General features: G+C 44.4%; 1 protein-coding gene across 1 annotated transcript in view; it reads right to left on the bottom strand.

Annotated features, from left to right (window-relative positions):
- Window positions 1-697: 697 nt before the first annotated feature.
- LOC144691581 (uncharacterized) overlaps window positions 698-26,080 on the bottom strand; it is a 63,730-nt gene continuing 38,347 nt past the window's right edge. The window contains exons 3-4 of the mRNA XM_078559794.1: window positions 5,381-5,406; window positions 698-1,322 (exon numbers count right to left, since the gene is read on the bottom strand). Coding sequence (XP_078415920.1) covers window positions 1,146-1,322; window positions 5,381-5,406 — 203 coding nt within the window. The 3' untranslated portion in view covers window positions 698-1,145. The remainder of the gene's footprint in view (window positions 1,323-5,380; window positions 5,407-26,080) is intronic.

The raw sequence follows: 26,080 nt of genomic DNA, 5'->3' as shown, positions 1-26,080 counted from the left end.
ACTCGAGCAATATATCAGTTGGCAGGCGTGTATGGGAGTCGGCAGCGTGCCCACCGACAATTAAGAGGCCTGCTAAGGGCTTTAATCAATCACTTGACTCAATTTTTTCGCTGTCTGTCCAAATGTCCGGTTGGCAGGTGAGCAAAAAGGGCAGGTTTGCATTTTTGGTGAGACCTCATCCACGGATAGAGAGGTTTCGACCAGTGACTGAAAAAAAAATTAAAACATTTAACGCTCACATTTAACATGTCCTTGCTCATGTGACAGAGTCACGTGAGGGGACATGTTTTCATTATTTTTAATATCTTTATTTTTATTGTTAAAAATCTTCAGCTCCCTGAGGCAGCTCTGTGCCTTTATTGCACGCACCCCCACACATGCGCGCACTTCCGTGCTCGGCTTTCTCCCGCTCCCACCCTGGCGACTCTGCAGTGCACGATTCACGTTGGCTGGCCGTTAATTGGCCAGTCAGCGTGAAATCGTAGTTGGAGCCCGATTGTGGGCCGCGGTTGGCTTTGTGACCGCTCCCGGGCACGCCGGCCACACCCGCCCGACAAGGGCAAAATTCTGCCTTTTATTTTGCTCCATGTGAAATTTATAAGAAGTGAAGGATGATCAGTGCATTTTACTGCCAGGTTTGTAGTCTGTGAGAATTCTTCAATGTTAATGGCTGCTTACCCAGCCACCAGAGATTCCCTTGACATGGCTCTAGGGTCAAACTAACCTCAGGAATGGGGAAATCAGTTTACAGGAATCGCTAGATCTTTGTCGGCAGCTCTCTTCAAGGTCAACAGTGATTATTGTTGCATTGCCACTGACCCCAAAACCTGGGCTATTGTGTTAATTGATGTCTGCTTGTCAGCAGGAATGAAAGATAAAGATGAGGCAAGAGAGTGGGGAGATCTACTCCTTCCCTAAAAAACATTACAGTCCAAACCCACAAAGAAAACACAAAAACAATTCTCATTTTTAACTCGTCCTCTGCCAAAACAACATAGCAATGAAATAATTCTCTGGCCTCAGTGATAAAGTCACTAAACAGCATTTGTTGCTTCTATAATCACCAGCAAAGCTGAGCAGACTGCACTATTAGAATGCAGCTGATAAACTGTATCCATATGAAACTGTTTCTCTTTTACAATCCATTAGTTGGGTATCACTTCCTCATACTCTTGAGTATCTTGTTCTGAAGTGATGGTTTCTTGCTTACAATTGTAGTTAATCACTGCATATTCACAAGTGTCGTCACTCCTTGCATTCTGTTCATTAGAAGCACTTGGGTTGCTGTGTTCTATTGTGGCATACAAGATTTCTTCATTTTTCTGCAATATGAAATAAACAAAAATGTATACTGTATGCAGTACACCATAACATGAAAGCTGGTAAAAATGCAATGAACATAAGAACATAAGGGCATAAGAAATAGGAGCAGGAGTGACGGTATGGCCCCTCATGCCTGGCCCGCTATTCAATACAAACATGGCTGATCTTCAGCATAAACTCTACTTTCCTGCCCTCTTCCCATATCTCTTGATTCCCTGAGAGACCAAAAATCTGTCGATCCCAAACTTAAATATATCTAATGATGGAACATCCATAACTCTCTGGGGTAGGAAATTCCAAAGATTCACAAACCTTTGAGTAAAGAAATTTCTCCACATGTCAGTCCTAACTGATTGACCCCTTATTTATGTTGTAGATTCCCCAAACAGGGGAAACAATCTTTTAGTATCCACCCTGCCAAGCCCCCTCAGAATCTTATAATTTTCAATGAGATCACTCCTCATTCTTCTAAACTGCAGAGAGTATAGGCCCACTTAGCCTCTCATCAAAGGCCAGACCTCTTATCCCTGGAACCAACCTACTGAACCTTCACTGTACCACCTCCATGGCAAGTATATCCTTCCTTAGTCCAGGTGTGGTCTCACCAAAGTCTTGTACAATTGTAGCATTTGTAGCACTTCTTGTTCAATGGTTCAAGTCTTCTGTTTTTGTTTATGTGAGTCTGGTAACTGACCTATGCTCACAGTGCTTGATTATTTAAGCCTGGGTGTTAATTCAGAGCAAAGTTAGCGGACAACATTCTACTAGAAGCTAGAGCTGGGAGAAGCATGGTGCGGACATTTTGTGACTGCAGAGATATTGTAAAGCACTGTAAATAAAACCTGTAGCACACTTAGAAACTAGTGTCTTCTCTGCATTTCTCTAAGGCAAATCAAACATATAAAATATACAAGAACATTTCACGTAAATCGCAAGTTTGAATGTGGTTTTGTATGTGGTTTATTCTTTTATGGAATGTGGGCATTGTTCGCAAGGTCAGCATTTGTTGCCCATTCCTAATTGCGCTTGAATTGAGTGTCTTGCTAGGCCATTTCAGAGGGCAGTTATGAGTCAACCACATTGCTATGGGTCTAGTCACATGTAGGCCAGAGCAGGTAAGAATGGCAGATTTCCTTCCCTAAAGTACATTAGTGATGGGTTTTTACAACAACTGATAATAGTTTCATGGTCACCATTACTGAGGCTAGCTTTCAATTCCAGACTTTTTTTGTTAGTAATAATTGAATTTAAATTCCACCAGCTGCTGGGATTTGAAACCATGTCCCAAGAGCATTAGCCTGGGCCTCTGGATTACTAGTCCAGTGACATTACCACTGCATCACCATTTCAAGAGCTACTGTAATATTTTTCAGTATTCTCATGGTCAGTATAAAACAGTTAATTCCAATGACTTGCTGTACACACAATTGCAAATCTTACATTGCTTGTGAGTCAAAAAATTATAACCACTCTGCTCCTTCCCTTTGGAACAATTCTTATGGGATGAAGAGTAACTTAATATAACGCCTTTTAAGGAGAAAGTGGACAAATAGTGGAAGTAGAGAAAGATACCAGGGATATGAGGACAGAGCAGGGAAATGGAATTAGTTTGTATTTGCTTACAGAAATCATGAGCAGAGACACTATGAGCTGGGTAACTTCCTTCTGTGCTATGAACTTCTATGCTTCTATCACAAAATGTTCTGCTTTATGGAATATTAAGAGCATAAGAAATAGGAGCTAGGGTAGGTTGAATGGGCTCTTGAGCTTATTCTGCAGTCCAATCAGATCATGGCTGATCTTCTACCTTCCACTTTCATTTCCTATTCTCAATAAGACCCGCTTATTCTACCTTCCACTTTCATTTCCTATTCTCAATAAGACCCACTTATTCTACCTTCCACTTTCATTTCCTATTCTCAATAAGACCCGCTTATTGAGCGGGTAGTTTGTTGGGCTGTTCATTAAATTAAATCAGCACATTGGTAGCAGCTAGGCATTCTTTATTAAGAAAGTATTTGCACTATGCAAGTTATTTTTGTTTCTCTTCTTGAAATCCCTGCACCTCAAAAATAGCAAGGAGACCCACTCCCATGCCTCTACCAATGCTGCTTTGTGATGGAGAAAATAGCTGGAGTGACTCTCTCTGTAACTTCCCCTCCATCCCTATGGGAAACAGTTTGCCTTTGCTTGACAACTCCCTGTAGCAACATCATTGAGACTGTATATTCATTTTGCAGTAGGTGAGGTTGCCGAAATACACAACTTACGTTAGAGCAAAGGTATTCAACACTCTCCAATAAGTTAGCAGGCAGTGCTGCCACTTCCCTGCTACTTAATAGTGGATTTATATTGGCCTGACTCTAGTGGCATATTCTGGCTCCTTTTATGTCTTTTGTGTCTTAGAACTGGCTTATAAATATTCTATATTTAAATGTTTCAATATTTTTATGACATAAATAGAAAGTTATCATGCAGAATTCTGGAATCCAATAACCTCATTACAGCAATGCCAAGCGGTAACAGACCAAAGTCTGCAGCTCAGAAGAAAATCATGGTGAGATTTATTTACTTTCATTAGCTGCTGGTTGCTGAATATTAAGTCTTTCCAAATAAAACCATATTTTGCAGCCCATATAAGCACCATTACTGAAATCCCCAATGATGAAAATAAAAGTTAAATAAAAATGAAATGATTCTGCACTCAGCTATCAGGTTACTGACAAAAATATTCCTGAAGAGTATTTTGGAGGAATCGATTGATTTTACTTGCTAGCTTTTCATTTTGATATTGCTATTAGCGCTGTTAATTTCAAAAAGTATTTGCCAGAAATCTCATCATAAAGTGGCTTTGTGCTCATTTCCCTCCTTGATTCAATTAAATAGTCACTGCCTTCAGAAAAAAAATAAGCAAAATGCTAAGCAAAATGCTGCAGATGCTGGAAATCTGAAATAAAAATGGAAAATGCTGGGAAAACTCAGTAAATCAGACAGCAACTTGTGAAAAGGTCTGCAGTTCAGGTTCACAACCTTTATCCTTTATCCACAGATGCTGCTGGGCCTGCTGAGTGGTTCCAGCATTTCCTGTTTTAATTTGGCAAAACATTATAGAGGGAATCTTATCACAATTACATAGGGCAGAATGTTACGAGTCGGCGAGTGGGGGCGGGGCCCGCTCGCCGACACGTAAAATGACACGCGGTGATGTCGAGGGGGAACTCCCGACGTCACCGCACCCGATTTAAATTTTCAGGTAGGCGGGGGCTCAGCAAAATCAGCTGCGCATCCGCCGACCTGTCAATGGCCAATTGAGGCCATTGACAGGGTCAATTAAGTAATTAAAGGACCTGCCCGTCCAATCTTAAGGTTGGCGGACAGGCCAGGAGCCCCGGTGGGAACTAAAAAAAATACGAAACCTCATCCACAGGTGGGATGAGGTTTCATGTAGGCTTTAAGAAATTTAAATAAAGGTTTTGTGAAAATTATGGACATTGTCACATGAGAGGACATGTAAGGGAAATTTTATTTTTCTATTTTTGTCTTTTTCACATTTAGATCCGATCTCCCTGAGGCAGCACTTAGCCTCAGGGAGATGAGTGCGCTCTTTCATGTGCATGCGCGAAAGAGCGCACTCTCGATTGTGGGGTTCCACCCCTCCTGCCTGCACAGGGAGTGCATAGCGCTTCTGTGCGGACGCCACGCTGGGCGGGCCTTAATTGGCCCGCTCACGTAAAATGGTGGCACGCCTCCAATCGGGGGCGCCAATCGGAAGCACACCCGTAAGCGCCCACCCATCAACCTCCCCCCTGACGGGGGGAAAATTCAGCCCATAATGTGCAAGAAATGCAATGGCATGTTATGATGGAGCCTACTTCATTAAATCAAACATTCATCAGCAAATGAAAGGGTTCATCCCAGCACTTTCATAAAGATATCATCCCTTTAATTACAGCAATTGCATAAAAGAGAGAAGTGCAAAATAATTGAATATTGTAAATATCATTTAACAAAAGCTTTATAAATGTGCGAAAACGTACAATAATATGGTGATACTTACTTTTGCTTTGGTATCCTCCTGTTCATCTAGAATTGAAAATATATTTTATTAAACCATGAACATTCAGTTGCTTAGATTTAAAAGAATTCAAAAATACAGTACTGATAAAAATCAAAAATTTGCAGGCTGATAAAACACCAAGCCAATGCATGAAAGCCACAATATTTAATCAAAATCAGACTACCTCTACTTAAGTAAAAATTGTGTTTATAATCAAAAGAAATGTTATATAGAATTAGAATAATTTTTATATTTTAAATAGATTGTGCTGAGTCATGAGCGTCAAATTCAAGAAATCGGGCTAGAAATTGGACAGCCCCCATTTTTGGGCATGGGGGTTGTGATTCACAACGTGCCTGCACCATTCAGACCAAGGTGAGTAACACATAACCTTCGTGTACCCACAACTTCTAAATGACTGTAATGTTGAACTGAGTTGTTCCGACACTGCTCTTTTCTCCTAAACACTGACTGTGGCCTCTGAACTCAGCAGGGGGAACAGGCAGCTTTGTCAGCACACCCAGTGGTCCTTCAGCCTGGTCTTCCTAATGGCAGGTGCGCCCCTTAAAGGGCACCTGCACTTAACAATATTACTTGAATTTAAATTATATCAAACTGATCAGCAGGCATAGAAATGCTTTGTATGGATACAGATTTGGCATAACTTGGCCGAATTTAAACACTTGAGTAAATTTCATGCTGGTATGCGTTGTAAAGCCAAGAGTAAAACAAAACCTACTAAAAGCTGCAGGCTTTCCTACAAAAAAACATTGGTCTGTGAAGAAGATCACAGTTTCGAAGCCATAGAATGTTTAGCCAGAATCCCAGGGTGAAAGAATTAGAGCTAAACACAACAGGGCAACCACATTTCAAAGCTGTGCTAACCTTAGTCAAACTTTACGTTTCACTGAGTATCTTAAGAAATAAAATTGGATACAAAGAACCTGGTGACAGAAGTCTGTTTCAGAGGGTTGTAAGACCTAACCACCAAGGAAAAGAATGTCAATTCGGCTGACTTAAGTGGTGTGAAGTTTGCTTGAAAGCTGTAAGAAACTGACACAAGCTGTCTTTGATGATAAAATCAAAATACTGCAGATGCTGGAAATCTGAAACAAAAACAGAAAATGCTGGGAAAACTCAGCAGGTCTAACAACATCTCTGGAAAGAAAAAAAACAAACTTAACGTTTGAGTCTGTATGACTCTTCTTCAGAGTGAAGAAGAGTCATACGGACTCGAAACGTTAACTGTTTTTTTTCTCCACAGGTGCTGTTAGACCTGCTGTCATTGATGATGTTGAGATTAGTGTTTTTTTGAAATGCAAAAGAATTCAGGGCAGAATATTGCCGTCAGTGTGCGGGGGCGGACCCGATGCGCCGACGCGTAAAACGACGCCCGGTGACGTCGGGCAAGCGTCCCGGCTTCATCGTGTGTCATTTCGATATTTTGTTCAGCGGGCACGCGCCCCAGAGGTGGCTGCGCACCAGCCGAATTGTCAACGGCCTTTTAAGGCCATTAAAAAAGTAATTAAAGTTGTTAACAATGCTGCCTGTCTAACCTTAATTTAGGCGGACTTGTGAGGAGCCCAAGAGTATTTTTCAGGAAACCTCATCCACGGGCGGGATGAGGTTTCCTGAAGGTTTTACAAAATAATTACATAAATTTTGCAAAATGCCCAAACATGTCCCAGCTCATGTGACACTGTCACATAACGGGGTCATGTTTAAATAATTTTTTACTTCATTTATTGAAAAGTTTTATTATCAACTTATCTTCCTGAGGCAGCTCCGTGCCTCAGGGTGATGCTGCGCTCTTTCGCACGCATGCCTTAATTGGCCCGCCCGCGGAAAATGACAGGGCGCAGCCGATCGCAGGCTCCACGCCTGCCCCGCCCGCTCCTGCCCAGCCCACCCGCCAGAGGAAAGGATCTACCCTCAGTTACGTATGTTTTTCTGTGCTTTCTACTATCAGATAAACTGTTTTTTGTTAATTTGCTGAGCAACATAGGAACATAGGACTTAGGTTCAAGAGTAGGCCACTCAGCCTTTTGGGCCTGTTCCATCATTCAATAAGATCATGGCTGATCTGGTTGTGGTCTCAACTCCGTTTTGCCGTCGAGCCCCAATAACACTTGATTCCTTTGTCTATCAAACATCTGTCTAACTCTACCTTGAATACATTCAATAACCCAGCCTCCACTGCTTTCTGGGGAAGAGAAAGAATTCTCCTCATCTTGGTAAACCTCTTATTCTTAAACTGTGTCCCCGGTTCTCATCTCTCCCCCAAGTGGAAACATCCTCCCGGTATCTACCCTATCAAATCCCCTCAGGGTCTTATATGTTTCAATAAGATAACCTCTCATTCTCATAAACTCCAATGGGTATAGGCCCAACCTGTTCAATCTTTCTTCATAAGATAAACTCCTCATCTTCATCCCAGGGATGATTTGAGTGAACTTTCTCTGTACTGTTTCCAATGCAATTATATCTTTTTAAATAAGGAGACCAAAACTGTACACAGTATTCCAGATGCGGTCTCACCAATCCTTGTATAGCTGCAGTAAAACTTACTTACATTTATATTCCATTCTCCTTGCAGTAAGTGCCAATATTCCATTTGCCTTCCTAACCACTTGCTGTACCTGCATACTAACTTTATGTATTCATGTACCAGGTCACCCAAATGCTGCTGTAGCACCAAGTTCTGCAATCTCTCTCCATTTAAATAGCATATTGCTTTTCTATTCTTCCTGCCAAAGTGGAGAAGTTCACAATTTCCCACATTTTACTCCATCTGCCAATTTTTTGCCAACTCAGTTAACCTATCTACATCACTTTGCAGACATTCTACCTCCTCTTGACATCTTATTTTCCTACCTATCTTGGTGTCATCGGCAAATTTAGCTACCATATATCCAAAGGTCCCTTCATCCAAACCATTGATATAGATTGTAAATAGTTGAGGCCCTAGCACTGATCTCTGTGGCAGTCTACTTGTTACAGCTTGCCGACCCAAAGAAGACCCATTTATCCCTACTCTCTGCTTCCTGTTAGCTAACCAATCCATTATCCATGTTAATAAGTTACCCCTACATCATGTAATCTTATTCTGTGTAGTGTTGGCCAGGGGCTGCAGCCGAACTGCTGACACAGGCAAAAGCAACTTTTGACCTGAAGTAACCTGAGTCCAATCACTGGCCTGAGCTGGCTGGAACCGGTTTGAAGTAGCTGGGTTTCTTGGAAAACAAAGGGAATGTGATAAGACACAAGTCCTTATGTAGGAAAGGAGTAACGAGGTAATGCTACCTAAGTCCTTGGGACAGAGCCAATGAGGAAGTGCCACAGACTAGGCAAGCAAGCCTAAACCAATGGGAGAGAGACAGCACAGCTTGAAGAGATAAGATTCAGTATAAGAATGGAAAATATCGGGCGTGGAAGCAGCGAGAACTCCGGAGACCAACCATCGCAGAAGCGGAAGAACCTACGTCAGCAACGTAGAGATGCAAGAGAGAGAGAACGGAACGCCTGGCCAGCATCAGCTCTCCTTTTTGGGTATTAGCTTTTATATTCTGTGACCACTCAGGAAGTGTCAGAGAAACCAAGTGGGTGTGCGTTTAGATCCTAGTTTTGGATATAAAACTGTATAACCTGCTGTAAACTGCAATTCTATATTTAACCAGACGTATAAGCTATATGTAGATGATCTAACGACGTGAATAAAGTGAATTTAGAGTTAAGAGAGAATTGACTCTTCTCCTCTTTGTACTAAGCCAACAACCGTTATCGGTGACCTCCGGCAGCAGTAGTAATCTTTGATGTGGCACCTTATAAAATGCCTTCTGGAAATCCAAGTACACCACATCTGCAGGTTCCCCTTCATCCACTGTGTTTGTTGCTTCCTCAAAAAACGCCAGTAAATTAGTTAAATGCAATTTCCCTTTCACAAAGCCATGTTGACGCCACCTGATCAAATTATGATTTTTGAAATATCCTGCTGTAACCTCCTTGATAATGGATTCTAGTAATTTCCAGATGACAGATGTTAGGCTAACCAGCCTGTAGTTTCCTGTTTTCTGTCTCCCTCCTTTCTTGACTAAAGGTGTTACATTAACAATTTTCCAATCCACTGGGACCCTTCCAGAATCTAAGTAATTTTGGAAAATTATAACTACTATCTCTGCAGCCACTTCCTTTCAGACTCTAGGATACAGTCCATCTAGTCTGGGGGACTTGTCAACCTTTAGGTCTAATAGTTTTCTCAGCACCTTTTCCCTAGTGATCATGATTGTTTTAAGTTCCTCCCTCCTGTTCACCTCTTGATTTTTAAGTATCTTTGGGAAGTTTTCTAAGTCATTTACAGTGAAGACAGACACAAAATACCTGTTCACTGCCACTGCCAGTTCCTTGTTTTCCATTATCAATCCCCCCAGACTCACTCTCGAGAGGACCAACACTAGTGTCAGTTACTCTTTTCCTATTTAAATACTTGTAGAACTTCTTACTACCTGTTTTCATATTACTAGCTAGCTTTCTCTTATATGCTTCTTTCTCCCACTTTTTATTATTCATTCTTTGCTGGTTCTTAAAATTTGACCAATCTTCTGACCTATAGTGATAGATCATTGCAGATATGTACAGTGTTTCTTTCAATTTGGTACTATCCTTTACTTCCTTATTCAGCCATTGATGATGCATCCTTCTCAAAATGTCCTCCTTTCTCACTGGGGTAAATCTTTGCTGAGAGTTATTAAATATCTCCTTAAATGTCTATCACTACATCTCTAATGTCTTACCTTTTAAGTTAGTTTCTCAATCCACTTTAACTAGATCTGCTTTCCTACCGTTATCATTACCTTCATTCAGGTTTAAAATACTATTCTTAGACTCACACTTCGCTCCTTAAAACTGTACATGAAATTTTATTGTGTTATGATCACAGATGCCCAGAGTCTCCTTTACTATGAGGTTATTGATTAATCCTGACTCATTACTCACATTACCAGATCCAGAATAGCCTGCTCCAAGGTTGGCTCTAGAATGTGCTGCTCTAAGAAATTGTCCCGCATATATTCAATGAATTCATGTTCCAGGCTATCTTTGTCAATCTGATTCATCCAATCTACATGTAGATTAAAGTCACCCATGATTATTGTGATACATTTCTTACAGGTCACATTTATTTCTTTCTGTATGCCCAGCCCTACCATGTAACTACTGTTAGGGGACCTATAAATGATTCCCACAAGTGACCTTTTATGTTTACTATTTCTTATCTCTACCCAAACTGATTCTACATGTTGGTCTTTCAAGCCAAGGTCACCTCTGACTACCGTACTAATTGCATCCTTAATTAACAGAGCTTCCCCACCACCTTTTCCTAGCTTTCTGTCTTTTCAAAATGTCAAATACCCTTCAATATTTAGGTCTCAGCCTTGATCACCCTGCAACCATGTCTCTGTGATAGCTATCAGTTCATACATATTTATTTCTTCTGTGCTAATAATTCATCCATTTTGTTATGAATGCTGCGTGCATTCAGATACAGAGCCATTAACTCTGTCTTTTTAATATTTTTGCACTCTCTAGCCTTATCTGCTGGTGCACTCTTAAGTTTATACTCTCTGTCCCTTCCTGCCACTCTCTGATTATCATTACCCAAATTGCTACCTTGCTTTATTACCTCATTGTTTCCCTTTGAGTTACCACATCTCCTCTCGCATGATCACTTTCCCCCACTATTTAGTTTAAAGCCCTCTCTACCACCCTAGTTATATGACTCACCAGTGAACTCATCCAGCACCATCCATATGAACACACTCGACCTCTCCCTCCAGCAGCACCGCCGCACCCTATTTCTAAACTGTCCATGCCCCCAGTTTCAATTTATTCTTCGTCTCATCCGACGCCTCAACAAGTAACTTTGTCTCTTTCTTTCAGGTGCAAAGGAATGCAAGCTCCAACAATTCATCGACACCAACGCCCATCCAGGACCCTCCACCCCTGCCTGTCCCTCTGTCCCCATCCCGTCTTCCAATCCCAGCTCCGGCCGCATATTCACCATAGCCCCTGACCTTCCCCTCTCCAATGCTGAACGTTCGGTGCTCAGTAAAGGACTTAGTTTCATACCCTTACGCCCTCATCTCAATGAATTTCGGGCTCGGCACGATGCTGAACTCTTCTTCCGCCGCCTTCGTCCCCGTGCTCACTTCTTTAGGCAGGAGTCCTCTCCCCATTCAACGGATCCTTTCACCCACCTCCAATATTCTCCCTCCACCTGGACATCTCCCTCTGGATTCTTACCTTCTCTTAATCTTTTCATTGAGAACTGTCGGTGTGACATCAGTCGTCTTAATTTCTCTGCTCCTCTCACCCACTCTAAACTGTCTCTCTCTCAACTTGCTGCACTCTGTTCTCTCAGGTCCAACCCTGACATTGTCATCAAACCTGCTGACAAGGGTGGTGCTGTTGTTGTCTGGCGCACTGACCTCTACCTCGCAGAGGCTGAGTGTCAACTCGCAGACACTTCCTCCTACCTCCCCCTGGACCATGACCCCACCACTGAACATCAAGACATTGTTTCCAGGACTATTACTGACCTCATCTCCTCTGGAGATCTTCCTTCCACAGCTTCCAACCTCATAGTCTCCCAACCTCAGACGGCCCGCTTCTACCTCCTACCCAAAATCCACAAACAGGACTGTCCCGGCAGACCGATCATGTCAGCCTGTTCCTGCCCCACGGAACTCATTTCTTGCTATCTTGACTCCATTCTCTCTCCCCTTGTCCAGTCCCCTCCCACCTACATCCGTGATTCCTCTGACACCCTACATCATATCAACAATTTCCAGTTCCATGGCCCCATCCGCTTCCTCTTCACCATGGACGTTCAATCCCTCTACACCTCCATCCCCCACCGGGATGGTCTGATGGCTCTCCGCTTCTTCTTCGAACAGAGGCCCGAACAATCCCCATCCACCACTACTCTCCTCCATCTGGCTGAACTTGTTCTCACACTGAACAATTTCTCCTTAAACTCCTCTCACTTCCTCCAAATAAAAGGTGTAGGTATGGGTACCCGCATGGTCCCCAGTTATGCCTGTCTCTTTATGGGGTATGTGGAACATTCCTTGTTCCAGTCCTACTCAGGCCCCCTCCCACAACTCTTTCTCTGGTACATCGATGATTGCTTCAGTGCTGCTTCATGCTCTCATCTGGAGTTGGAAAAATTCATTAATTTTGCTTCCAATTTCCACCCCTCCATCATTTTCACATGGTCCATCTCTGACACTTCTCTTCCCTTCCTTGACCTCTCTGTCTCAATTTCTGGTGATAGACTGTCCACCAATATTCATTACAAGCCTACCAACTCCTACAGCTACCTCGACTACAGCTCCTCACACCCCGCTTCCTGTAAGGACTCCATCCTATTCTCTCAGTTCCTTTGCCTCCGTCACATCTGTTTTGATGATGCCACTTTCAAAAACAGTTCCTCTGACATGTCTTCCTTCTTCCTTAACCGAGGTTTTCCACCCACGGTGGTTGACAGGGCCCTCAACCGTGTCCGGCCCATCTCCCGTGCATCCGCTCTCACACCTTCCTCTCCCTCCCAGAAACATGATAGGGTCCCCCTTGTCCTTACTTATCACCCCACCAGCCTCCGCATTCAAAGGATCATCCTCCGCCATTTCCGCCAACTCCAGCATGATGCCACCACCAAACACATCTTCCCTTCAGCCCCGGCAGAATTCCGTAGGGATCGTTCCCTCCGGGGCACCCTGGTCCACTCCTCCATCACCCCCTACACCTCAAACCCCTCCCATGGCACCTTCCCATGCAACCGCAGAAGGTGCAACACCTGCCCCTTTACCTCCCCTCTCCTCACCGTCCAAGGGCCCAAACACTCTTTTCAAGTGAAGCAGCATTTCACTTGCACTTCCCTCAATTTAGTCTACTGCATTCGCTGCTCCCAATGCGGTTTCCTCTACTTTGGAGAGACCAAATGCAGTCTGGGAACACCTTCGGTCTGTCCGCAAGCATGACCCAAACCTCCCTGTCGCCTGCAATTTCAACACTCCACCCTGCTCTCATGCCCACATGTCTGTCCTTGGCCTGCTGCATTGTTCCAGTGAAGCTCAACGCAAACTGGAGCAACAGCAGCTCATCTTCCGACTAGGCACTTTATAGCCTTCCGGACTGAATATTAAGTTCAACAATTTTAGATCATGAACTCACTCCTCCATCCCCACCCCCTTTCTGATCCCCCTTTTTTCCAATAATTTATATAGATTTTTCTTTTCCCATCTATTTCCATTATTTTTAAATGTATTTCCATCCATTGTTTTATCTCTACCTTTTAGCCTATTTCAATCCCTTCCCTTCACCCCACCCCCACTAGGGCTATCTGTACCTTGCTCGTCCTGCTTTCTACCCTTAATGTCACCTATTAGCACATTCCTTAGATAATAACACCATCCTTCAACACCTCTTTGACCTTTTGTCTATGACATATTTTGGTTATCTCCACCTATCACTGGCCCTCTATCCAGCTCTACCTGTCCCACCCCCCCCCCCTCAAACCAGCTTATATTTTACCTCTTTTCTATTTTTCCTTAGTTCTGTTGAAGAGTCATACGGACTCGAAACGTTAACTGTATTCCTCTCAGCAGATGCTGTCAGACCTGCTGAGTTTTTCCAGGTGTTCTTGTTTTTGTTTTCCATTCAGGTGACGATCATCCCAACGGTACAACTCGCACTTTCCCCAGTACTGGTGCCAGTGACTAACAAATTGAAACCCATTTCTCCGACAACAGTGTTTGAGACACACATTCTTATCTCTAATCTTATTTACCCTACGCCAGTTTGCTCATGGTTCAGGTAATAATCCAGAGAATATTACCTTTGAGATTCTGCTTTTTAATTTGGCCCCTAGCTGCTTATAATCCTTAAGCAGAACTGCTTTCCTAGTCCTATCAATGTAATTGGTACCAAAGTGTACTATTTCAACTGGATCCTCCCCCTCCCACTGCAAGTTCCTCTCGAATCCCAAGTAGATGTCGTGAACCCTGGACCTGGGCAGACAACACAGCCATCTGCACTCACGCTCTTCGCTGCAGTGAACTCTGCCTATCCCTCTGGCTATACTGTCCCATATTACCACTACATTCCTATGAACGCCCCTCCACTTGAATGGCTTCCTGTACCACGGTGTCATGATCAGTTTGCTCATTCACCTTGCAACTCTCACTTTCATCCATACAGGCTGCAAGAACCTCAAACCTGTTGGACAATTATAAAGGCTGAGGCTCTCCACTTCCAGCTTCTGGGTCTCCTTACCTGCCTGACTCCCAGTCACACCCTCCTGTTTCTGAACACTGACCCAAATCTGCTCTCTCGCTCTCTCTCTCTCTTCCCTCTTGCACTATTTTAAGCCCTCGCTGCTCTCTCGCGCTATCTCTCCCATCTCACGCTGTTCTGAGTCCTCGCTGCTCTCTCGCTCTCTCTCTTCCCTCTTGCACTGTTCTAAGCCCTCGCTGCTCTCTCGCTCTCTCTCTTCCCTCTTGCACTGTTCTAAGCCCTCGCTGCTCTCTAGCTCTGTCTCTTCCCTCTTGCACTGTTTTAAGCCCTCGCTGCTCTCTCTCTTCCCTCTTGCACTATTTTAAGTCCTCGCTGCTCTCTCGCTTTCTCTCCCCTCTCATGCTGTTTTAAGTCCTCACTGCTCTCTTGCTCTCTTTCCCCCCACTCACGCTGCTTTAAGTCCTCGTTATTCTCTCGCTCTCTCTCTCTATTGCCTCTCACGCTGTTTTAAGAGCTCGCTGTTCTCTCACTCTCTCCCCCCCTCTTATGCTGCTTTCAGTCCTCGCTGCTCTCTCGCTCTCTCTCTCCCCTCTCACACTGTTTTACGTCCTCGCTGCTCTCTAGCTCTCTTTCCCCTCTCTCGCGGTGTTAAGTCCTTGCTGCTCTCTCACTCTCTCTCTTCCCTCTTGCAGTATTTTAAGCCCTCGCTGCTCTCTTGCTCTGTCTCTTTTCCCTCTTGCACTGTTTCAAGCCCTCGCTGCTCTCTCGCTTTCTCTCCCCTCTCATGCTGTTTTAAGTCCTCACTGCTCTCTTGCTCTCTCTCCCCCCACTCACGCTGCTTTAAGTCCTCATTATTCTCTCGCTTTCTCTCTTTATTGCCTCTTACGCTGTTTTAAGAGCTCGCTGTTCTCTCGCTCTCTCCCCCCCCCTTAAGCTGCTTTCCGTCCTCGCTGCTCTCTCAATCTCTTTCTCCCCTCTCACGCTGTTTTAAGTCCTTGCTGCTCTCTCACTCTCTCTCTCCCCACTCAAGCTGTTTTATGTCCTCACTGCTCTATTGCTCTCTCTTTCTCCTTTTAAGTCCTCGCAGCTCTCTCTCTTCCCTCTTGCAGTATTTGAAGTCCTCGCTGCTCTCTCGCTCTCTCTCTCCCATCTCACGCTGTTTTAAGTCCTCGCTGCTCTCTCGCTCTGTTTTCCCTCTCTTGCTGTTCAAGTCCTCGCTGTTCTCTCGCTCTCTCCCCCTCTCACACAGTTTTCAGTCCTCGCTGCTCTCTCACTCTCTCTCTCCCGTCTCACGCCGTTTTTAGTCCTCATTATTCTCTCGCCCTCTCTCTCCGATCTCATGCTATTTTTAGTCCTCGTTACTCTCTCGCTCTTTCTCTCCCATCTCACTCTGTTTTTAGTCCTTGTTACTCTCTCGCTCTTTCTCTCCCATCTCACTCTGTTTTTAGTCCTCATTACTCTCTCGCTCTTTCTCTCCCATCTCATGCTGTTTTTAGTCTTCATTACTCTCTCACTCTCTCTCTCCCATCTCATGCTGTTTTTAGTCTTCATTACTCTGTTGTTCTCTCTCTCCCATCTCACGCTGTTTTAAATCCTCACTGCTCTCTCGCTCCCTCTTTCTGCTCTCACACTGTTTTCAGTCTTCGCTGCTCTCCTGCTCTCTCTCTCTCCCATCTCACGTTGTTTTGAGTCCCTGATGCTCTCTCTTTCATGAATTCAGTATTTCGAGATGCTCTGATTGTTAAACTATCTTGGTGCTCCAGAAACATGCCACCAGGAAAATAAAGGTGTACAACATTGAGGCAGGCCAAGGTTTGACCAAAGAATTAGATGTGCCATTAAATAATGTAGCTTCAGGAAGACTTCCATTGGATATTATGACTCTGGCAACGGAACATCAATGCCCATCTTGGAAAGAAAAGTATAAAGATTATTGTAAAGAATGATTTGGTGCTGCAGTCAAGCAACTTGGTCAGTTGCAGAAGAGTTCAAACAATGGATGATTTTACAGGAGAGTGATGGCTCTGTCAGGTGACAGGAAAGTCGAGGCAATCCCGCCTCAGCCTATCAGATTGATTTTACATGCAGCAGTCAATTAACTGCCTAGAATTTTGGCTCCTGTCCCTTTTTTGGGCTGAGGTTCGGCTACCAGCAACTGCTGGCCAATCAGAGAGCGGGAGCTCTTCAATCCCAGCAGCACCACAGGGAATGGTGGCCACCGCAGGGACTGCAACTGGATAGGACTAGCAACAATAGTGGAGGCCCAGGACCCCAGGTAAGTGGGACTGGGCTCATGAGGGCTTTTCAGGCAGGTCCCAGTCGGCAGTGGGGTGGGGGGAGTAGTGGCGGGGGAGTGTGTCCTTGGTGAGGACAGGGGTAGGCGTTTCCAAGGGGGTGACCCTTACCTCTTGCTGCTCAGTTAGGAAGCCACTCCCCCCCGCCATGAGCATGCAAGGAGGCCGTCAGGTGTACCTGGAAGTCTCCTTATGTGGCAAAGTGCCCACCTGCTCTTAATTGGCCACTTAAGGGCCTCACTTTGGATAAGGGCAGGAGGGTCATCCACCACCTTCCCAGCCACTAGTAAAATGTCAGGAAGGGGCAGGAAGGCAACGGACATGCCACCCCTGCCACCCCACCCTATTTTTCACCCCTCCACCCCATCCCCCAGCATGATCCTTGGGGCCCTGTAAAATCCTGGCCAATGGAATTCAACATGGGAAAAATTGTTGCAGCCTTTACAGTAGTTTTAAGCACTTTATAAGCATGGAGCCTTTAGAAAGGTTGCAAGAGATAAAACAGTAACTTTGGAGGCAAGAACTGAAGCCTATAAGCAAATGATGGAACACTGGAGCACGGAGTTTGGTGTCTAAGTGGAAGTGTTGCTGTGTGAGGCAGGGGCAAGGATTGCTCCCCTGTTTGACGCTCCACGTCACCTTTCCCAGGATTCAGCAGGATTTCCCAGGTTGCAGCATATCTGGCTGAAAGTGACAACACATGAAGCACACTCATGTTTTCAACACTTCACAGATAAAGCAATCATAGCAAAATTTGTCTGCATAGTCACTTATACACAGGATGTGTTGCAAGGTAAAACCACGAGATTATCATCAATGACCCCTCTACTTTTGGAAGTGCAGCAGTGTGGCTGCTTTGAACAGCCATGTCATGCTGTTATTGTTGTTCATTGGAGCGATACACTTGCTGACCAATATAAAAGTGTGCAATAAACATCAGCAACACTAGGAGTTGGGTGTGGGGTGGGGGGTGGGGGCTGGTGTGACCAACATCCTAGTCTGGAGAGGAGGGAGACAAAACATTGAAGGAGTTGAAGGGGTGGCTGTTTCTATAATGCAGGTTGGTTGAAGGTGCTCTTACAGAATGTGGCACAGATCAGCAACTGGCATTATGCTGAATCAAAGCTTGTAAAGCCAGTTCCTCATGCTCACTACCAAGTAGCCGTGACATGACAGTTTGTGACAGAATGGCATGTGCAATCACTGCTGACCTACCTATCATGTCCCATTCATTTGTAGAGTTTCAATCCTTAAATGGTGGAAATCTTAGGCTTCAAAACCAAACCAACCCCAATATTAATTTAATCTTGACTTGCTGGCAGACAAATGACTCTTTACTTAGATGCTTTCTTGTCCCCTGAGCTTAAATAAAGATTGCACTTTAAAAATTCCTGAACATGTTCCCTTTTCTTCAGCTCTTATTCTGCTTACACCCTCCCAGTGAATTAGCAGATGATACATGGCACTTTCAGAATCCACGTAAGCATTAAAGAATATGAGAAAGAAGCCATAATCTCCAATATTATGCTAAAAAAGAAATGAAAAAAATTTTAAAATCCCAGAAATGAATTTAGGCAAGTCCTGAAATATACTTTAAAACTGGAAAGCAAATAAAGGCCCTGGGCCATTTAAATGCTTTAATACCTCAAGAGTGTTGCCTTAATATTCCAGGATCATCCTGGAATTTAAGGATAACCCCAAGCTTCTTTTCTCCCCTGCAAACAGTCTTCTTAAAATCCTCTCTCATGTCATCCTCAGCTCCTAGAATAAGTACGAGGAGCACATGGACTTCTTGTCACTAATGTCGGAACCATCTAATCAGTTGCCTCTGCCACTTCCCTCCCTTCCTCTAGACCACTGGGCCAAACCTCTAAAGTTAACCTCACTTACCTACCCCTGAAATCTCATTTTTCACTAGTTTCTCTGCTATCTCCCCTCATGCTCTCTCCAAGTTCATCTTGTCCATAAGACCCACCTCCTGCTCCCTCAATCCTCACCGCCCAGCTTCTCCTCCTGGGCTCCATGCTGGCCAATATTGCAAATAGTTCTCACTCTTCAAATGTTGTCCGTTCTCTCCTTTAATGCTGCTGTCAACACCCCACTCCTCAAAAACAACCCTTGACCCCACCACCCATGCAAACTACCATCCCATTTTCAATTTCCCTTTCCTCTCCAAACTCCTTGAACGTGTTCTCCCCTCCCAAATCTCTGCCCACCTTTACCAGAACTATTCGAATTCCTCCAATCAGGCTTCTGTCCCTCAAACAGTCCAGAAACCGTTCTTACCAAAGTCATAAATTTTATCCTATGTGATTGTGCCAATGGTAAACTATCCCTCCTGTCCCTCTCAACCTGTTTGCTATCTTTGACATGGCTGATCACACGATCCTGCTCTGCCTAACTACTGTCAACCAGCTGGATGGGGTTGCTATTGCCAGGTTCGATTCTTATCTGTCTAATTGTAGCCAGAGACTCACTTCTAATAGTTTCTCTTCTCACTCCCACACCCATTATCTCTGGTGTCCTCCAGGAATCTTTCCTTGGCCCCCTCCTTTTCCTCATCCACGTGCTGCCTCTTGGCGCCATTATCCAAAAACATAGCATTGATTTCACATGTATGCGATGACACCCAGCTCTACCTCACCACCACTTCTCTCAACTTCTCCACTATTGCTAAGTTATCAAGCTGCTTATCTGACATCCAGTGCTGACTGTGCTAGGGAGACTGAAGCCATTGATTTTGGTTTCCACTCTAAACTCCAGTCCCTAGCTATTGACTATATGGAAACTGTCTGAGACTAAGCCAGGCTCTTTGCAACATTGATGTCATGCTTGACCCTGAGATAAGATACCGACTACATATTCACGCAATCCCTAAAACTGCCTATTTTCCGTAACATCACCCAACTCTGTCCCTGCCTCAGCTCATCTACTGCTGAAATCCTCACCCAAGCCTTCATTATCTCTAGATTTGACTATTCCAACGCACTTCTGGCTTGCTTCCTACATTCTACCCTTTGTAAACTTGGGGTCATCCAAAGCACTGCTGCCTGTGTCCTAACTCACACCAAGTCCCGTTAACCTATCACCCCTCTGCTCACTGACCTACATTGGCTCCTGCTCAAGCAACATTTCAATTTTAAAATTATCATTCTTGTTTTCAAATTTCTTCATGGCTTTGCACCAACCACCTCTATAATCTTCTCCAACCCCACAACCCTCCGAGACATCTGTGCTCAACTAATTCTGGCCTCTTCAGAATCCCTGGTTTTTAATCACCTTCCTAGTAGTGGCTGTGCCTTCAGCTGCACAGGCCCCGAGCTCTGGAATTTCCTCCCTACGCCTCTCCATCTCTCTATCCCACATTCCTCCTTTAAGACACTCCTTACAACCTACTTATTTGACCAAACTTTTGGTTATCTGATCTAATATGTCCTTATGTGTCTCAGATCAGATTTTGTTTTATAATGCTTCTGTGAAGTGCCTTGGGAAGTTTTATTATTTTAAAGGCATTATATAAATATAACCTGTTGTAGTTGTAGTACACCTCAGAAGGGCAAGTGAGAGCACACAGCCCAACTTTAACCCACGTAAATGGAATATCACATTTGAGGCAGAATATCATACACGGTGTGCGCGCACAAACATGGTTTTAGGGATGGCATGAATATGTAGTCGGTATCTTATCTCAGGATCAAGCACGACATCAATGTTGCAAACAGCGTGGCTTAGTCTTAGGCAGTTTCCATAGAGTTGGTAGCTAGGCAATGGAGTTTAGAGTGAAAACACTGAGCGTAAAATGTTGTGCAATGACGCCGGATGTGCATCCCGACATCATTGCGCTGTCACGCAATATTTCGTTCAGTGGGCACGCGCCAGAGTCGGCTGTGTGCCCGCCAATAATTGAAAGGCCTATTAAGGCCACTAACAATCTAATTAAATTCAAATTTTCACTGCCCATCCAACTTAACGGTTGGCGGGCAGGCGAAAAGGCCAAGCAGCCTTTACATTTTTTAGGAAACCTCAACCACGAGCGGGATGAGGTTTTCTAAAGCAAATAAATAATAAATAAAAACTTTATTTTTGAATTAAAACATGCCCCATCTCATGTGACAGAGTCTCCGTGCCTCAGCGAGATTGAAGCGCTCTTTCTTGCGCATGCGTGAACTGCGCGATAGACCCGGCTCTCTCTCCTGCCCCCGCCCACACAGGCAGCGCTTAGCACTGCCGCTCGCGATCCATGCTGGGTGGGCCTTATTTGGCCCGTCAGCGTGAAATCGCAGTGTGGAGCCGATCGCAGGTGGCGGTCGGCTTCCCGAGCACCCCCACCCGCTCCCGCCGAGCACCCCCACCAAGGGCTAAATCCTGCCCTTGGTTTCATTTCAATGCATTATAATATTCAGAAGGAGCTATGTCTGCTTTAGAGCTGTCTCAAAGATCTATCAGAAACTTACACATGTTATTAAGGTTTATCTATATGAATTTAAGACCGGTTTCCTGTGCACAAGTTTGTTTGAAGACTTGTGCACAACAGACAAACATGGAAGTATATAGGTTGGTTCTTTTACACCCTTGACCAGCCTCAACTTCCCTTCGTGAATTAATGTTGACATTTTCTCTGAATAGAAGTAGAGGTGTTAGTGTATGGTGAAACAAAGAGCTGGTGAGCCTGTCCAAAATGTTACTGACCAGGAGGCAGGGGGAAAGCTGAGTACGGATCTGTGTCAATTTTTTTGAATGTTTACGTGGATCACCTTAGTGGGATTTTCAACACTGTCTCCAAACTTTTATTTTTTGTCTGCTATCTGCTTTGCTTACATTGTTTGGTCTGCATCTCTACGTTTTGTATAATGTTTCTGAACGAAATGTGAGAAGTTTCCAAAAAGTCCCCAGTTGGAAATAAGAAGAGGAAATGCTGGAAATGCTCAGCAGGTCAGGCAGCTTCAATGGAGAAAAAGGGTTAGGGGAGGATTTTTCAGTCAGCGTACGGGGGCGGGCCTGACACGCCAACACGTAAAATGACACGCGATGATATCATCACGCTGAGTTGTGATGTTTTGTTTGGTGCGCTGGCCCCGACTCTTCCTCCCTCCCCCACCCCCGCCCACTACCGCTCACATCTTATGCTGAGAAGGCCTTATTTGGCCCGCCTGCATAAAATGGCAGCGTGGAGCCAATCGCGGGCGGCGATCGGCTCTGCGACCACCCCTGCCCGCTCCTGCTGAGCCCGCCCATTGCCTGAAAAATTCAGGCCTTAATGTTTTAGGGCAATGACCATTTATCAGAATCAGACTCATGATAACTACACATCCAGTATTTCCACTAGATCTGATAAAAGTTCATTGACCTGAAACATAAGGTTGAATTCTCCTGGTCCAGCAGAGACGGGTTAGGAGATGAGACCAGGAAAAGTGTGTGTTGGCTAGGCTACCTGACACATTTCCACCTTTGAGCATTCTGAATGTGGCAGGGGCAATCTGCTGTATCCAATTAGGCCCATTATTGGGTCAACTGGAGAGGGTGCCACCACCACTGGGATCTTTCCAACAGCTGGGGAGCAAAATCCAACCCCTAGAGTAGTAACTGTGCAATGAGCACAAGGCTTACTAATTTTGAACAGGATTAGTTCTTGGGAATTTCTTGCAGTGCCTCCAATTACATATTCTTGATGAGCTTCCTGATGAAGAGATGAGAGGAAATGGAAAGTAACAGCAGCTCTTAAAGGCTGCTGGAAAAATGAAAGGTAAGTGAACACTTAAGGGTTAATAGCCACATCAGGGAACATTTCTTTGTTTAGCATTTAAAATGGCTATAAACGTTTGGGTCATTTGTTTCAGGTGTTTCAAAGGCTGCTTAGGGCACATCAAGTGCCTGTCAAAATAAATCAGATTGGCAGTCAATGAAGAGCATGAGCAAGTGACACTGCCTCCTAACTCTCTGGCTGGGATGCTAAAGTGTAGAGACTTTAGCAGTTGTTTTTTTCACCTTTTTACTTTACTTTTTTACTTCTAAATTTTAAGTCACATTTCCATGATGTAGATACTCAGGAGGGTTGTTCTGCATTATTGTCACCTTAGAGGATATGATACGGAGGAGATCATCTTGACTGTTACTGTGTGATCTCCAAAACTACAGATTAATTACAGGGTTCTTTCAGCAATACCACAAGATGTGCAAATGGCAGCATACTATGGAGGCCGTTGTCCATAATCATTGCCAGGTAGGTGTGTCAAGATCTTTTTTATATTCATTCATGGGATGTGGGCTTCGCTGGCTAGGGCAGCATTTATTGCCCATCCCTATTGCCCTTGAGAAGGTGGTGGTGAGCTGCCTTCTTGAACCGCTGCATTTCATGCAGTACAATGACTAGCCCTCTGATTCTGGAGCCTGGTGATTTCTTTGGCATGCCTTGTGACACTTAGCCATAAACTTCAAAAGGATATTCCATCACTAATTTGAACTTGACTTGCTGGCTGATGGGAACTCCTCACTTGGATGTTTTATAAGTCTTGGAGCATTGAAATTTGCCTTTGCCATGTCTCCTTTTCACTGAGCTCTTCCTGTCATGCAAAAGTCCTGCAAATGCTTCTTTCTGGTGAATTAGCCAACACCATTTGGCTGAATTAGGTTCCACATCAACATGCGTGTAGGAATTCTGATTGACAAAATTAGTTGCAAATAGGTGAAAGTCTAAGCTAAAATAGTGCATACAGGAATTGAGTGTGAGCTTATTAAATATCTGCATGTAAACTTCCCTAATTGGAAATTTCTGTCCTATTCTGTTTTGCAAGAGGGAAAAATAATCTCCAAAATAATCTAGAACAATTGATGAAACATTCTGAACAGTCTTGTGAATAGTTGACCCGATTTTAACCGTGAGCCGTAAACCTTCTGCTTCAGAAGTAACGATCAAGGTAATTTAACTCAGATCTCATTTAGATCTAGCCAGCTGGCTTTCAACCTGTCCCAGGCTGGAAGCAATGTAATATCATGCATTTGGATTGAAATTGTCCCCAGTACCTAGAAACAGAACTTCATGATGCAAAATTTCTGCATCATAAGGCCTGACATTCCACAGGGCTTCTATCAATCTCCCACCATAACTACAGCAGGAGACCAGCTAAACTCCCAGGAAAACATGGAAATGTAGGCTCAAAAAGTCAAGACCATTCCACAGTGATGCTTGGTGACCAGAGCTGACAACTGCATAAACTTCAACCAGATATTTTGGTTAGCTGTCAGTAGGCTAGGTAGCTGCTTTTGTTTTAGTGTTAAATGTTAAAAACCCAACATATTACCACCCAAGGTCTAACCGTTGCTGCAGTTAAATGTTGACAGTTTATAGTGAATTTGACCTAAGTGTATCTTGATGTACAAAGACTTGTATTTCTTTAGTGGCTTTAAGGTAACAAAATGTTCCAAGATACTACACTTACATTATCAAGCAAAATTTGACACCGAGCCATGTAAGCCATTAGGACAAGTAGCCAAAAGCATGGGCAAAGAGGTAGGTTTTAGGGAGCATCCAAAAGGAAGAGAAAGAGGTTGAGAGGTAAATATTTTTAGGCGTTGGAATTGCAGAATTGAGGAGTGAGGCAGTTAAAGGCTAATGGTGGAGCGATTAAAATCGGGGATGTGCAGGAGGCCATAGGCTGCATTTTATGTGCCGCTGGCTGTGATTCGGTGGGGCAGGCATATATGAAAGGGTGGGTGCCCGCCCCACTGCCTTCCCACCCACCACTGAGCCCACCCCCATAATACAAGGGAGGGGGTGGGCGGGTGCCATGTTTAATTGGTATTCAAGGGTCAATTAAACTTAAGGGTCAATTACCAAGCCAATAGACCCTGATAACATGCTATCCATCTCAAAAAACATTTGGTGTGGGCAGTTGGGCGGGAGCAGGCAGCCTGATTTTTTAACTACATTCATCAAAGGGCAGGAGGGAAGGAAGGGTGGCGTCCAATCTTCAGGAGCTGCCCTTTGTGGATCAGGACGGCACCCCACCTAAGATGGAAACCCCGCCTTCTTCCTAACAACCACAGCCTTAATGAAAGGATGAGAATTTTAAAGTCAATGTACTGCCAAACTGGGAGCCAATGTAGTTCAGCAAGCACAAAGGTGATGGATGAACAGGACTTGGTGGGTGATTTTAGATGGTGGAAATGCACAGTCTTATTTATGGAGCTGATGCACTCATCTCGGGGTGAAACAAGGTGCCATGGTTGACAGTTGCCAGGGAGAGAGATGAAGTCATTGGCTAGAGAATGGAGTTTGTGGCAGACATTTGAGGCAATGATTAGCATTGTATCAGCACACTGCAAGTCCTAACATCGGGACCAAGTGTGGATCCCAAGCCCTCGAGGGCCACAATGGAACTGCAGCAGCAATTTTACCTGCAGCGGCCAATTAAAAAGCCCCATGGGAAGCCACTGGGAGGTCGCCTAATTGAAACTGGCAGACTCTTCACATGGTGGAGGGCCATTCTGGCGCTGGTAAAATGTCAACGGCTCATAAAATGGCTGCTGCTGTCCCAGCTTTGGGCCCATGGTGGCAGGAACACACTGGACCTCCTTCACAGTGCCTTCCACTGCCATGTTACCAACCCTCCTGCTTCCCAGCCTGTCTCCAATGACTTTGGTCTTCTCAATATTTAACTATAGCAAGTTTCTATTCATCCAATAGTGTATGTTGGGCTAGCAGCATGACAAATTAGCAAGAGTACAGGATTTGAAAAAAGTGGTGATAAGGCAGAACTAGGTGTCATCAGTGTACATGTTGAACCTGGCATTGTATCTTATGAGGAAATGCTGAGCATATTGGACCTATGCTCATTAGAGTTTAGAAGAATGAGAGGCGATCTTATTGAAACATATGAGATTCTGAAAGGGTTGGACAGGGTAGATGCTGAGAGGATGTTTCCCCACATGGGGACACCTGGAACTAGGGGACAGTTTCAAAATAAGGGGAAGAATTATCGGGTTGGCGAGTGGGGACGGGGCCCACTTGCCGTCATGTAAATGATGCACGGTGACGTTGGGCGGGCGTCATTTAGATTTTCAGTTCGGCTGCGCGCCCGCCGAGCTGTCAAAGGCCTATTAAGGCCTGTTAAAAACC

The sequence above is a fragment of the Cetorhinus maximus genome, chromosome 16, assembly GCF_964194155.1.
Source record: "Cetorhinus maximus chromosome 16, sCetMax3.hap1.1, whole genome shotgun sequence".
Taxonomy (NCBI): Eukaryota; Metazoa; Chordata; class Chondrichthyes; order Lamniformes; family Cetorhinidae; genus Cetorhinus; species Cetorhinus maximus.
This window is presented reverse-complemented; position numbering and strand designations above follow the sequence as displayed.